General features: G+C 49.8%; 1 protein-coding gene and 1 long non-coding RNA gene across 2 annotated transcripts in view; one reads left to right on the forward strand and one right to left on the reverse strand.

The window, feature by feature from the left end:
- The window catches only part of meiob (meiosis specific with OB-fold), a 77,973-nt gene that overhangs the window by 22,712 nt on the left and 40,543 nt on the right, over positions 1-14,718 (reverse strand). The window contains 2 exon segments of the mRNA XM_086000387.1: positions 1,500-1,689; positions 3,401-3,554. Coding sequence (XP_085856513.1) covers positions 1,500-1,689; positions 3,401-3,554 — 344 coding nt within the window.
- The window catches only part of LOC147110408 (uncharacterized), a 65,581-nt gene that overhangs the window by 10,328 nt on the left and 40,535 nt on the right, over positions 1-14,718 (forward strand). The gene's annotated exons all lie outside the window — the stretch shown is intronic.

Genomic DNA, 14,718 nt, shown 5'->3' on the forward strand with positions numbered 1-14,718 from the left:
CTGATACACACACAGCTAACAGTGCAAACATTTTTTTAATCATAAATTTACATTATCGTTCATTTAAATCTTATTCATGGAATTCTCTAAAGAAAACCCGTAAGAGTAGCAACAGTTATAACTATATGCTCTTTGTTTAATTTCTCATAAATGATCTAGGCCAATACAACACAAGAATATTTCCTTATTAAATCTGTTTTTCTCTTTTTAGAATGGATTTCAGTGCAGTCCTTTAGCGATCCACAGAATAGAAAAACATGACGCATTATATTTGATTTTCTGTTCACAATGCATCTTATTTTTAAGTGTTATCTTATTTTCACAGGTGCCAGCAAAATTGAAAAACTGAATTAGCTGCTTGTGGTAAAATGAGATATCCACTCTGATTCTTGTTGGCATCTTATGAAATATGACAAATAAGGGACCTGGGAGTTAATGTGCATAGGTCCCTTAAGGTGGCAGGACATATTGAGAGAGTGGTTAGCAAAGCATGTGGGATCTTGGGTTTCATAAATAGAGGTATTCAGTACAAAAGTAGAGAAGTTATGCTGAACCTTTATAAAGCGCTGGTTAGGCCACAACTGGAGTATTGCGTTCAGTTCTGGTCACCACACTTTAGAAAGGATGTGAAGGCCCTTGAGAGGGTGCAGAGGAGATTTACCAGAATGGTTCTGGGGATGGGGGATCTTAGCTACAAGGACAGGTTGGAGAAACTGGATTTGCTTTCATTAGAGCAAAGGAGGTTGAGGGGTGATTTGATAGAGGTGTACAAGATTATGGAAGGTTTGGATAGGCTAGACAAGGAAAGGCTGTTCCCACTAGTTGATGGTACACAGATTTAAGGTTTTGGGCAAGAGATACAGGGGGCATGTGAGGAAAAACTTTTTTACGCAGCGAGTGGTGAGGACCTGGAACTCGCTGCCGATGGAAGCGGAGGCACTCAATGTTTTCAAGGGGAGACTGGATAGACACTTGAGGGAAATAAACTTGCAGGGCTACAGGGATAGAGCGGGGGAATGGGGCTGACTGGATTGCTCTACAGAGAGTCGGCACGGACTCGATGGGCCGAATGGCCTCCTTCTGTGCCGTTATGACTGACAAAATATGAGAAATTTTTGTAAGGAAAAACAGACAATATTAGATTGTTTCACTTCTAAACTGAGCTGCAAAGTAAACAATAACATTCATTTATTAAATAAACAATCAATCTAAAAATAACCAGCCTTTTAATTTATCCCTGCATATTCAAGAGGGTGATGAAAAAGCAACTTAATTATATCTTCCTGATTTTATTGCTATAGTTTTCTGCTCAGCCAGTATGTCCTCTCCACACATCCCTTCTTCTGAGATATAATAATCCTGGTAACCTGGCCAATGGAAATGAAGTTTCTCACACAAGTACGATGCAGTAAAGGACACTGAAGAAAACACTATTACTATTACTCTCTGTCCCCATACTGCAACTTTAATCTAAAAAGTTCTAAGTACCAGATACTTACTGTGTAGCCAAGAGTTTTTTCAGCTGTGCTTCCTGTTAAGTTACAAGACTGAAGAGTGCCTGTATGGTCAGACACATCCACCCAGAAATCAAAACTGGTGATGATACTTGAGGGGTTCATTGAGCCAAATGAACAGGAAGGATTTGTGCATACGTTTGAGCAAACATCGATCAAAAATCTGCACCTACCACTTTGATAAACACAGAATTTTTATATTTTAAGATTCCTGTTAAATGTCATTGGAACACAACATAACTTTACAATTGTTGCTTGTCATTTTAATTCTCCACCCCACTCCCACTCTGACCTCTCTGTCCTCGGTCTCCTACACTGTTCTAATGAAGCTCAACAAAAGCTCGAGGAACAGCACCTCATCTTTCGATTAGGCACTTTACAGCCTTCTGGACTCAATATCGAGTTCAACAATTTCAGATTATAACCACTGCTCCCATTTTTTCGGACAGCAGGTGCTGGTGATGATTCTGCTGTTGCCATTTACAGCTCCCCCAGCAGACTCATCTTTTGTTTCTTTTATTGTTCCATTCCCACCCCCTTTTGCTTTGCACCATCATCCCTTTTGTCATTTAATCTCTCCTGCCTTCCACCCTATCACAGACCCTCCCTTTTTTCCCCTCCCCTCCTTCCCTGCCTCTGTACTTGTTTAAAACCTGTTACATCTCTAACTTTTTCCATTTCTGATGAAAGATCATCGACCTGAACCGTTAACTCTGCTTCTCTCTCCACAGATGCTGCCTGACCTGCTGAGTATTTCCAGCATTTTCTGTTTTTATTTTACAATAAGCCTGCAGACACCAAGAAGAATTTTTAGCTTCTCGTCAAAGATAAAAAAGAAATGTTTTTGCAAAACATTGACTTCAACATGAAATGCCACAGGAGTGGTATATATCTGTTTACACATGGCTTTTCCACTTTCTTTAAACATCGCTTTCCCAACAAGGCAAAAGTTTTTCATCCACCTTTCCCTGCCTCTGTATTTACTTAAAACCGGTTACAGCTCTAACTTTTTCCAGTTCTGACAAAAGGTCATCGACCTGAAACGTTAACTCTGTTTCTCCCTCCACAGATGCTGCCTGACCTGTTGAGTATTTCCAGCATTTTCTGTTTTTATTTCAGATTTCCAGCATCTGCAGTCTTTTGCTTTTGTAAAAGTTTTTCATTTCTAGGCAAGCTTCATCAGTTAGGGGAGCAGCATGGTCCAGACTAGACTTCTCTGTAAATGTCAGTCATTGTACTTCTTCAACATAAGGCATTATCACACAAAAGTATCAAAGTCACCCTCAGCTACATCTTCTTTCTCTCCTCTTCCCACTTCTAGTAGTATTTAAAAATGGAACACCCCTCCCTCATTTGGGAATCCACCCCTCTTAGCACAGCTATAAGTTGCTGTTTGCAGAACTTTTCATCACCAACATAAATAGGACTGAAAACAGAAGTAGACAAGCAGCACATTACCAATGAATGGTATGGTATAGCTGTTAGTAGGTGACAGGGGAAAAATGCTTTTTGCATTCTGGCATCATTTTACAGCTTTGTAATCTCTATTGGGAAGAAATCTTCAGGTTTAACAATATAAATCGATTCTGCAAAAGGATAAATCCCTGTATCAGGTAAACATTTAAGCTATCTGTCTGCGGCCACTCAGAAAAGCTGTGCATAAAGCAGGGGAAGGTGCAGAATCAATAGGTTAGCAAGATTTTCTTTTATATTTTTGTCAGGAAAACTGTAAAAAGAAAATGTTACTGTCCTTAGTCCCAATTTGTCTAATGTATATTGAACGGATAACAGAATGCATTTACAATACGTACAGCACCAAGTAAAATTGTACGTGTAATTTTTTTTAAATGTGTAAAGTTAAAATTAAATATAAGCGTCATTCTCACCATCTGGATTTTATTATCTTTGAATTGTCAGAATCAATGTTAAGCATAGTAATGTAAGCATATATGATTCCATAGATGGGCTCAGACTTGCCGACGTTGTCCATTATTTTATTTTTTAACTGCTGCACAGTGAACACGTCCACAATAGAATGTACTGCAAAGATAAAATGAAAAATGTAAAGCATGAGTGGAATAATTCCTAAATATTATAATAAAATGTTCCCTCCCTACACGAAAGGAGTGCACAATACAGAAATCCAGTACTCAAATTATTACGGTAAAGTCATTCATAGTGAATTCTGTAGAAAAGAGAAAATGTCAGCAATCCATTTAACTTACTATGTAAGTGAATTAAATATTGTAAAATGTCTACATTGCCAAGAACCCTTCAATAAAGTGTGCAAATAAATGTTTTGTGCTATCAATACACAATTACCACACAAAAAATAAATAGTGGTAGCAACTTGGGTATTTCATATCTAATCATCAACTGGGGCTTGTAGGGGGTGGCGTGCGCGCCCAGTCAGCTTCACCTCTGACTGTCCCGTGAGCAGTTCGAATCGCTCCCACACCCCTGGGTTCTAGACACCGGACTTCGGTACAGGCGGCGATACAGAAGATCGAGTAGACAAGTGGTTTGGTGCAAGAAAACCAAAATTTTATTAAAAGCAGAATAAAACACAATCTTATGAGAATTACTGATATGAATACAGGCATGAAACAATTACACTTGTGGGAATGGGGAACACACGGCACATCGAGGGAAAACGAACTACATTAACAATCCCCTTATCCTTATCCCACCCCCTATACCTAACTAGATTAAGCTATGAGGGGCCAGGAATTCATGCTCACCAATCCGAGACCTGTTGCTTTAACTGGTAGGGTTTTGAGGTCCGCTCTTGCTGTCCTTTGGGGTATCCCATCGCCACGTGGTCTCAGGGCGCGGCGCTGAACTTGTTGATGCAAAGCACCCTCCTTTTCCTCAGCTACCATCGTCGTCAAGTTGCGATGGGTTTTCTTCTTCTTCTCCCTCGGGCGGTCGTTGGCTTTAATATTGCAGTTGGGGGTCGGTTGGCGGTCTTTACCGTCTGAATGATTTCACTATCCAAGCTTCGAATGCCAGTTTATTCTTCAAACGGGCTTTCACTGTCCATGTGGCAAACGTCAGCTTATAACTAGGCCGTTTGTCTCGATTTTGCTACCCATCCTTCGAATGCCAGCATATTCTTAAATTGGGGTTTTACTGTAACATCAATTTATTCACCAAACACCAGCTTATAACTGGGCATTGGTCCCCAAATACGTCTTTCCGCTGCTCTTCTCAGCCTTTACCGGTTTACCTTCTTCTTCGTCTCGTCTCGTCTGCCCATTTGTGGCCTGTGTGGGTTTGAACTCGGGTCTCGTTCTCCTCCCGCGTTTGGCCCCGGTGTAATGCACGTCCTTGGTTGTTGAGTGGCGCGGGGAGCGAGAAGAGAGCCCGCCACGAGGCCAGGTCACGAGAACGAGCGACAGCAGGCCAAAAGCCAAACGATAAGAGGCCAGAGCAAGAGAGCGATCACCACCGATGGGCCTACAATTATACCCGTTCTTCACTCCTTATCTGCGCGCCAAATCAGGTCAGTCCTTTATCTAACTTTTGGCAGGCTCGTTTAAAAATGATTACAGCCATTTACTTTAACGACTTCTGAAGTGGTTGTCTCCGGGTCTAATGGCCTCGATGTCCTGTTCGTTTGTCATTTATAAAACTTAATTGTCCCCATCCTGACTTGATGGCTACTGTGAGCTGTTACCGATTAAACATGCCGAAACCTAATGGCCTCGATTTTAGGCCCATTCGATCTTGATCTGTTTCACGGCGAATGAATGCATATTCTGTGTTTGCTTTGGCTGTCTGGCCCCACAGAGTCCTTTCACAGATTCCTGCATTTTAAGTTTCGTCTCTGGGCCTGCCTGTCTGCAGAGCCTTGCTTTTAAAAATCCTGTCGGTTTTGGTCACGAGGTTACAGAAGCCATTTTGGGTACCCTGTTTTTAATAACTTGTCCAAACAGGGTCCCTTTATCCACAATTTTGGGGAATGCGGGAATTTTGAGAACCCTACACTCCCCCCTGTTGATACTAAACTCGCTTTAAGTATCATCCTGATAAGGTGAGCAAAATTTCCGACCCTCCATAGTCAATCTTCCCCTGTAATTACCTATCTAAGATACCCACGACACATGCATTTCCCATTCGGTAAAATGTAGTGGACATAAGCATACATAGAATAAATTACAGTCGTTTACACACACATCCAAGCATGGAGGGGTCCAACACCCCTGCACCACTTGGTACACATACATCTTTATTAAAACAACACGTCGAAAATCTTTATTAAAACCAACAAGAACAGAAAAAAACAACAATCTTTAATCAGAAATACAAAAACTCAAACAGGTGTATCTCCCTCCACCTTCACGTAATGTTCCTTCCAGGTCCTTTGGTTGCGGAATTCTAGTATTTGACCTTTTCCCTTGCACTGAGTGCATACTAGGTACAATACTATCCCCAGCTGGCACACCACGAGGATGTGGGAAGCCAGCCTGATCCACGAAGGGACCTCTATATTATTGAAAATGTCCCACCAGGGTGGAATCACAATGTCCAATATCTTAGCCCCTATCTCTACCGTTTTCTGCTCTAACGTGTAGAAATGTTTCTGCGAGACTATTACGGCCTTGAGTATTTTGGTAAGATGTTCTGGGAGAGGGGGGATTTCGTAGCTGAAATGTGCTACATACTTTTGCAGGTTGGCAAAATTCTCCTTTACAGTGTGGTGAACCGTGGAGGGTTCAGGAATGGGGACAGTTCGTTCCTGGGCCACTTGAACTTCTGCCTCGGGTTTAAAGCAGAAACTGCTGTCACTTACTGGACACCAGCTATGCTGTCCATGCTGGTGGTGGGGCGCTCCTGTGGTGACACAATATGTCCCACCCCCTATATATGCTACCGGTGGGGGAACATGGCCTTGTGCCATTGCCTCCATGGTCCAACTTATAGGTTTTGCGCCAACAGCTTTAAACCCGCACTGTGGTTTTGAATAGGCATTCAAGTGCTGGGGACACAGGATTATGTGTGCTTCCCGGCTCCGGCACCCCGAGAGGTCAGTACCTGTCATAGCGTGCTCCCACTTTATGACGTAAGGTGGGACCGCTGTGAAACGAATGTGTGCACCCCCTTGAATGATTTCAATGTTCTCTACCCTGTATACCGGTGCGGGTCGGGCTGTCCTACCCATGACCGGCATTCTCACTACTATTCCCATGATGGTGTGGTTAGACCGTCCACAATCCACTGGGACTGGGTAGGCTTCGGAAGCTAGCCGGAGTTGACACGGGCTTAATGCATTCTCAAACGGATGGAGGGCTGCGAAGTGTTTGTTGCTGATCCAGGAGGGGACTAATCCCCGTTTTAAATCCTCCAGATTACTGCGGCCCTTGTCCAGCAACCATGCCCCGTATAGCACGCTCGTTCTGCGCAGCCTGGTCAGAAGCATTTCTGTCCTCTTGTATGAGGGCATTTACAGTCTTTGCGTGCTTCTCCAGCTCCGCTATAATCTCTTTTAAATGGACCGTCATGGCCTGGTCCTCATGTAACTCCGAGCCTACTACCTTATTCTCATCCATTAATATCTTCCTTAACTGTGTTTGTAAACCGTTTATCTGGGTCTGCAGCTCTATGTCATCCAGACTGTTGATGACAGAGGACCCTGTGTTAAACGCAGTAAAAACATCATTCCATACTCCCCTTCTTTGTCCCCCCGTATTACCAAAGTACTCGCGGTGTGTGGTGTACAGTTCGGTTTTGTCTACATTAGCGAAATCGAACTCGTAAAACTTTCTAAACATGTCCTTTAACAGGGCCTGGTGTAGCTGCTCTGTCTCTTTGGGACACCACTCCGGTAAGTGTACCTCGGTGAGGTTCAGGATCACGGAAGCTACCGCGTAGTGTACCTCCTGGTACAGTACCTGTTCCGTCGGTACTAGTACCAGCCCATTCCCTAGTCCCTTGGTGGTGGTGGGGCACCCCTCCCTGTGTGTCCTTGCTGCCTGAGTCGTGGGCAGGGGCTTCCGGGCACGTGCCACTAGCTCAGTGGCTTTAACTGGGGCTGGGTAACGTGGGACTATGCATGTGTGTAGGTGGGAATCCCATTGCACCCCCTTCCCCTTATCCTGGCATGATGCGGAGAAGATAATAGATATGCCTGTGGGGCAGGCCCTCCTTGACCCCCACATACAGACATAGATTCCCTGTTCCGACTCCCACCACTTATCCCAACATACGCTAGTCCCTCCTTGGGTCCCCAGTGACCGTCCGGTGGGTGTCGTTCCCCATTCGTTCCCAGTCAGCTGTGCGGTCCCCCATGTCTGTACTCAGCTTCCTGAGCCACCACCACCTTCTCAGGGGAATCTGTCCTCAACAAGTCAGGCACATGCACTTCCCCTCAGTGACCCCGACCCACGAGGCCACAACCTGTACGCTGGGGCAGGGGAGGGAGGCCTCCCCGTAGGTGAACCCGGTCTGGCTGGAGTACCGGGTGGAGTTGGATCCCAACCACCTGGGCCATCTTCCCTCATGGGCGTAGATGGCGGGCTCTTCCGCGCCTTGTTCGCTGCTCCCTGCAGTCACCACTGGAGCCTTTTCTCCCGAGCACCCGTAGATGTGAGAGTCCTCCACGTCACCTCGCTTTCCAGCGCTCATCCCTATCAGGGCGAATAGGAGTACGCCCCCCTTCATTCTGAAATCCTCTTTCTGCAAAGAGACACAAGAGCATATAGCCAGGTCCCGAGGAGATTCTCTGGCTTGGGTGAAGCACAGTCGAGTCTTGCGACCTCGACTCAAATACAAACATTCCTAAAAATACTACTACTTATCAGAACTACCCATTACCTTATTTAAACTTAAACTAAACACCCAAACTTAACAATATAACCTTACGTTACCTAGACTATGTACATCCGCCGCCCGTCTCCGGGCGGCCAGGCTAATCTGTTTGGACTGCGACACACCGCTCCCTTCGGCGTGGCCGCACTGTCCTGCACTGTCGGTCCCTCGCAGCCTGTGGCTGCCGGCTGGGGACCTCTGTCCTTGGACTTCCCCCTAACTCGGGAGGCTGTCCCTTTAAAATGGGGAGCTGGTGACCAAGGTTTCCTTGGGGCGTCCGTGGGGACCTTCTGAGGACTCTGGCGGGTGAGGTTTTCTTGGCCGGTGAGCCTTTAACCCGGACCGCTGCCCCCTCCGATGCGGTCTGTGGGCTCACCACTGCCGCTGGCTGGGGGTCCTTGCCCGCAGGTCCCAGATCTGGGTCCGGGGCGGGGTCCTCGACCTCAGGTCCCTCCTCCTCTAAACCTGGGTCAGGGGCGGGGTCTTCACCCTTGGGTCCCTCCTCATCTGGAGCCCAGAAGAGTGGGGGCGTGTCCAAATCGGTGGGCGGGATGGCCCCTCCTCTCAAGCAAGCCACAGCGCCTGCCTGTGCAGTCTGTGAACTCGCTCCCGCTGCAGGCTGAGGATTTCTATCCTCAGACCCTGTAATGATCAGTAACCTGTCATTCTGGAATGGTACACTAGGTAGTGCTGTATGTATATAAGAGTGGGCTACCCACGATGCACTAGGCTACCCACAAGGCAGCAGTCAAGATGGAGGCCTCTACAAATACTGTACCTAGTCCACATGTGCTCAATAAAGTGTCTAGCAAAAGCTAGCTGTTCTTAATAAAAACAACTAGTTATTAATGAACATAACAGACCCTACCTCAACTGGCTGTTATCTCTTTTCGGGTTTAAACAGCTTACACTGATTAATATGGAACCATTTGGTGCGCCGAGGCATCTTAACAGCGTATACCATGGGGCTGGCCTTGTCTACAATGCTGTAGGGCCCCATGTATAATGGTTCCAGACTCCCTACTCGGGCATAGTTCCTCACCATGACCTGATCCCCTACCTCCCACTCGTGGTGCTTTCGGGGTTCTAACAGCAATCGGTTACTCTGATGCCGCCTTCCCATGTTCCCAGCCGCCTGCTCGTGGACCTGCTTAAGGTGCTCAAAAAGGTTTCGGGCGAACCTGTCCTGGTTTACCTCTCTGAGCTGACCCTCAGTGAGCACCGGGGCTAGTACATGCGTTGGGGTCCGCATAACCCTGCCAGTCATCAGCTCGTACGGGGAGTACCCCGTGCTTTTTGACTGGCTGGCCTGGATCCCCATCAGAACCAACGATAGGACCTCGGCCCATTTCCGAGGCGAGTCCACCGTCTCCTTCCTCAACCTTTCTTTTAGGGTCCTATTCATTCTCTCCACATTTCCTGATGACTGTGGATCACGTGCCACTTCCCCTCGATGCCTAGCAGCATAAGGGTATTCTGCATCATCTGTCCGGTGAAGTGACTGCCTTGGTCGGACTCCATATACTGTGGTAGCCCCCACCGCGAGAACACCTCCCAGACCAGGATCTTGGTAGTACCCAGAGCTGTGGCAGTTCTGCAGGGGAAGGCTTCTACCCATTTCGTGAACACATCTACCAGGGCTAGACAGTACTTATAGCCCCCCTGGGCGGTGGGTAGGGGCCTGATGTAGTCGACCTGTATCAACTGCCATGGTCCCTCTACCCTCCTGACGTGTCCCATGGGTACCTTCCTTTTGTGGGGGTCAGGGTTGTTGGCAGCGCACACCAGACAGCCGGCACAGAACTCGCGGACATCATCCCTGAGTCCCGGCCACCATCCTGCCTGTTCCACCCGCTGCCAGGTGGTCTCAGGCCCGGGATGCCCCGCTCCTGGGCCCTCATGGGCCAGTTGAAGGAATTCCCTCCGGTGTTGTTGCGGCACAACCCACTGTTCCCCCCGGAACAGCATACCCTCTTTCGCGGAGAGAGTTGCTGTGCCGTAAGGACCCTCTGATGCACTATCAATCACTCAAAAGACTGAGGTTAAGCGAGTAACTAACAGGCTTTTATTAACGAGAATGAAGGTGTGCCTCGAGTGGTCGACCAGTCCAGAATACAGAGGGACTGTGGAGCAGTCACCTTTATACCTGGACGCGTGGGAGGAGTCAGCCGAGGCATGTACAGACATGTACACAGTGGAATACAAACAGTGGTTTACCACATTCACCCCTTGTTTAAAAATGAGTCCGGCAGGGTGAAGTGTATTAAAAGTTTGTGTATTGGAGTCTCTCCGGAGGTCTTGTCTGCCGCTGTGATCGACGTGGCGACGGCAGGGGTAGTGAAGCTTCCGGCGTCGAGTCCCGCGTAGGCTGGGGCACTGGTGTGTAGTCCTCATGGGTGTCGAGCGGGTCGCGGGGCCCAGGCGTGCCGTCTGCTGGGGTTGGATATTGGATCGTGGGGGGGGGGGGGGGTGGTAGTGGGTTACTGGGGCCCTCGAGGGTGCGAGGTCTCGTATGGAGACTGTGTCCTCCCGCCCGTCCGGGTACGCAATGTAAGCATACTGGGGGTTGGCGTGGAGGAGGTCGACCCTCTCGACCAGGGGGTCTGTTTTATGGGTCCTCACGTGTCTTCTCAGTAGGACCGGCCCTGGGGACGTCAGCCATGGCGGTAGCGATGTCCCCGATGTGGACTTCCTTGGGAAGACAAACATTTTCTCATGAGGGGTGGCGTTAGTGGCAGTGCAGAGCAGTGACCGAATAAAGTGGAGCGCATCGGGGAGCACATCCTGCCAGCGGGAGGTCGGAAGGCCCCTAGACTTTAAGGCTAGCAGGGCGGCCTTCCAAACTGTCGCATTCTCTTTCCACCTGTCCGTTCCCCCGGGGGTTGTAACTGGTGGTCCTGCTTGTGGCAATACCCCTAGCGAGCAGGTACTGGCGGAGTTCGTCGCTCATAAACGATGAGCCCCGGTCGCTATGGATATAGCTGGGGAAACCGAACAGGGTGAAGAGGTCATTCAGACATTTAATGACCGTGGCACTGGTCATGTCCGGGCAGGGGATGGCGAACGGGAAACGGGAGTACTCATCAATAATGTTGAGGAAGTACACATTGCGGTCGGAGGAGGGGAGAGGCCCTTTAAAGTCAACGCTCAGGCGCTCGAAGGGGCGAGTGGCTTTTATCAGGTGAGCCCTGTCTGGTCTATAAAAGTGCGGTTTGCACTCAGTGCAGACTTGGCAGTTCCTGGTCATGGTCCTGACCTCCTCAATGGAGTAAGGCAGGTTGCGGGCCTTGATGAAGTGGAAGAACCTGGTGACCCCCGGGTGGCAGAGGTCATTGTGGAGGGCGCGCTGGCGCAGGTGCCACGCAATAGAGCATCCGGGGGTTCATTGAGCTTCCCGGGCCGGTACAAGATCTCGTAATTGTAGGTGGAAAGTTCGATTCTCCACCTCAAGATCTTGTCGTTTTTGATTTTGCCCCTCTGCTTGTTGTTAAGCATAAAAGCAACTGAACGCTGGTCAGTGAGCAGGGTAAATCGTTTTCCGGCCAGGTAGTGCCTCCAATGACGCACAGCCTCCACAATAGCCTGGGCCTCCTTCTCAACAGCGGAGTGTCTGGTCTCCGGGCCCTGGAGGGTTCGTGAAAAGAAGGCCACGGGTCTCCCCGCCTGATTAAGGGTAGCGGCCAGGGCAAAGTCGGATGCGTCACTTTCCACCTGGAAGGGGATGGATTCGTCCACTGCGTACATGGTGGCTTTGGCCATGTCTTCCTTGATACGGTGGAAGGCTAAGCGGGCCTCTGCCGTCAAGGGAAAAGAGGTGGACTTGATCAGCGGACGGGCCTTGTCCGCATAGTAGGGGACCCACTGGGCGTAATAGGAGAAAAACCCTAGGCACCTCTTCAGGGCCTTGAGGCAGTGGGAGTTCCATAAGGGGACACATCCGGTCGGGGTCGGGACCGATGACTCCGTGTTCCACAACACAGCCAAGGATGGCGAGGCGGGTTGTGCGGAATATGCACTTCTCCTTGTTATACGTCAGGTTCAGGAGTTGGGCGGTGCAGAGGAATTTTTCGAGGTTTGCGTCATGGTCCTGCAAGTCATGGCCGCAGATGGTCACATTGTCCAGATATGGGAAAGTGGCCTGCAACGCATTCTGATCGACCATCCGGTCCATCTCCCTTTGGAAGACGGAGACCCCGTTGGTGACGCCAAAGGGAACCCTAAGGAAGTGATAGAGGCGGCCGTTTGCCTCAAAGGCAGTATACTGGCGGTCCTCAGGGCGGATAGGGAGCTGGTGGTACGCTGATTTCAGGTCAATGGTCGAGAAGACGCGGTACTGCGCGATCTGGTTGACCATATCAGCTATGCGGGGGAGTGGGTAAGCATCCAGCAGGGTGTAGCGATTTATTGTCTGGCTGTAGTCGATGACCAGGCGCTGCTTCTCGCCGGTCTTAACGACCACAACTTGGGCTCGCCAGGGGCTGGTGCTGCCCTCAATAATCCCCTCCTTCAGGAGCCGCTCCACTTCGCTTTTAATGAAAACCCTGTCCCCGGCACTGTATCGCCTGCTCTTTGTGGCGATGGGCTTACAGTCGGGGGTGAGGTTAGCAAACAGTGGGGGGGGGGGGGGGCGGTGGTGACTCGAAGTGTGGAGATGTTGCACCTGGTGCGCGGCGGGCAATTTGGAAGCTGCTGGCTGCGGACTGTGAGTGGGGGGAGGGGTCCACCGTATGCCATCGTAACACTTTTAAGGTGGCACTGAAAATCTAACCCCAGTAGAACGGCAGCGCAGAGGTGGGGCAGGACCAGAAGTTTAAAATTATCGTACACAGTCCCGTCTACTAAGAGTGTCACCACGCAGTAGCCGCCAATGTCCGCCGACTGGGACTCGGAGGCCATAGAAATCCGCTGGTGCGCAGGCAGGACTGGGAGAGAGCAACGCTGCACCGTGTCGGGGTGGATGAAGCTCTCCGTGCTCCCAGAGTCAAAAAGGCAGATTGTTTCGTGACCATTTACCTTAATGTCCATTGTGGACCGGGCCAGTTGGTGCGGTCTCGCTTGGTCCAGCGTAGGGGTCGGTGTGTCGTTGCGGGTATCAGATGAGGCGGTGTTGGGGGCCTGCTGCGTCCCGGCTGGCGTCCAAGATGGCGGCATCCATGATCCCCATGTGGCTGGAGGCGTCCAAAATGGCTGCTGTTCCGGTGGTTCACACGTGGCTGGGGAGGCCCAAGATGGCGGCCCGCACGGCCCACACGCGGCGCTGCTGGGGTTCGGGGTGGCTTTGGCCCTGCAGACGCTGGCGTAGTGTCCCTTCTTCCCGCAGCCCGAGCAGATCGCATTTTTCGCCGGGCAGCGCGCTCTAGGGTGTTTGGCCTGGCCACAGACGTAGCATTTCTGGCCTTGGGACACTGCTGCGGTAGTTGGGCCGTTGCTGGGATGTGGCTGGGGTGGCACGGCGCTATGAGACGGTCCTACCGTGTCCCAGGCTGTCGTTCCCTGCGGCGTCCACGGTACAGAGGAGTAGGCATCCATGCCCCGGTAGGCTGCGTCCAATGATAGTGCGAGTTCAGAGGCCTTGTTGAGGTCGAGGTCACTCTGCTCCAACAGTCGCTGTCGGGTGTAATTGGACCTGTGGCCCGCTACAAAAGCATCCCGGATAAGTTCCTCTGTGTACACGGCGGCCTTTACATCCTTACAACCACAGGTCCGGCCAAGCACAGACAGTGCCTGAAGGTATTCCTCGGTCGATTCCCCAGGTTGTTGTTTACGACTCCCCAGGAGGTGCCTGGCGTACACCTCGTTCACTGGGCGCGTGTACTGGTCCTTGAGGAGCTTGATAGCAGCCGTGTACGAGGTTGCGTCCTGGATGACCGAGTACGCTTGGTGGTTCACTTTGGAGGTCAGGACATCCAGTTTGTCCTCATCCGATTTGACCGTTGCAGCGGAGGCGATCAGGAATTTTTCAAAGCACCTAAGCCAGTGAGCAAACTTGGTGGATGTGTCCGCCTCCCGATGGTCTAAGTCTAGGCATGCTGGTGTGAGGATCTTCTCCATTATAAAAAATCTTGTTAATAAAATTGATGCGCTATCAATCACTCAAAAGACTGAGGTTAAGCGAGTAACTAACAGGCTTTTATTAACAAGAGAATGAAGGTGTGCCTCGAGTGGTCGACCAGTCCAGAATACAGAGGGACTGTGGAGCAGTCACCTTTATACCTGGACTCGTGGGAGGAGTCAGCCGAGGCATGTACAGACATGTACACAGTGGAATACAAACAGTGGTTTACCACACCCTCTACCCTTTTTCCCTCGGTCACTGCACTGAGGACTGCCTTGAGGATGGGGTCTTGGGCTTGGACCGTCTTAAGGTCCGGGGCTAAAGCTACCCCTGCACTCC

The sequence above is a fragment of the Somniosus microcephalus genome, chromosome 11 (genome assembly GCF_052327205.1).
Source record: "Somniosus microcephalus isolate GS21.2 chromosome 11, FLI_Smic_1.0, whole genome shotgun sequence".
Lineage (NCBI taxonomy): Eukaryota > Metazoa > Chordata > Chondrichthyes > Squaliformes > Somniosidae > Somniosus > Somniosus microcephalus.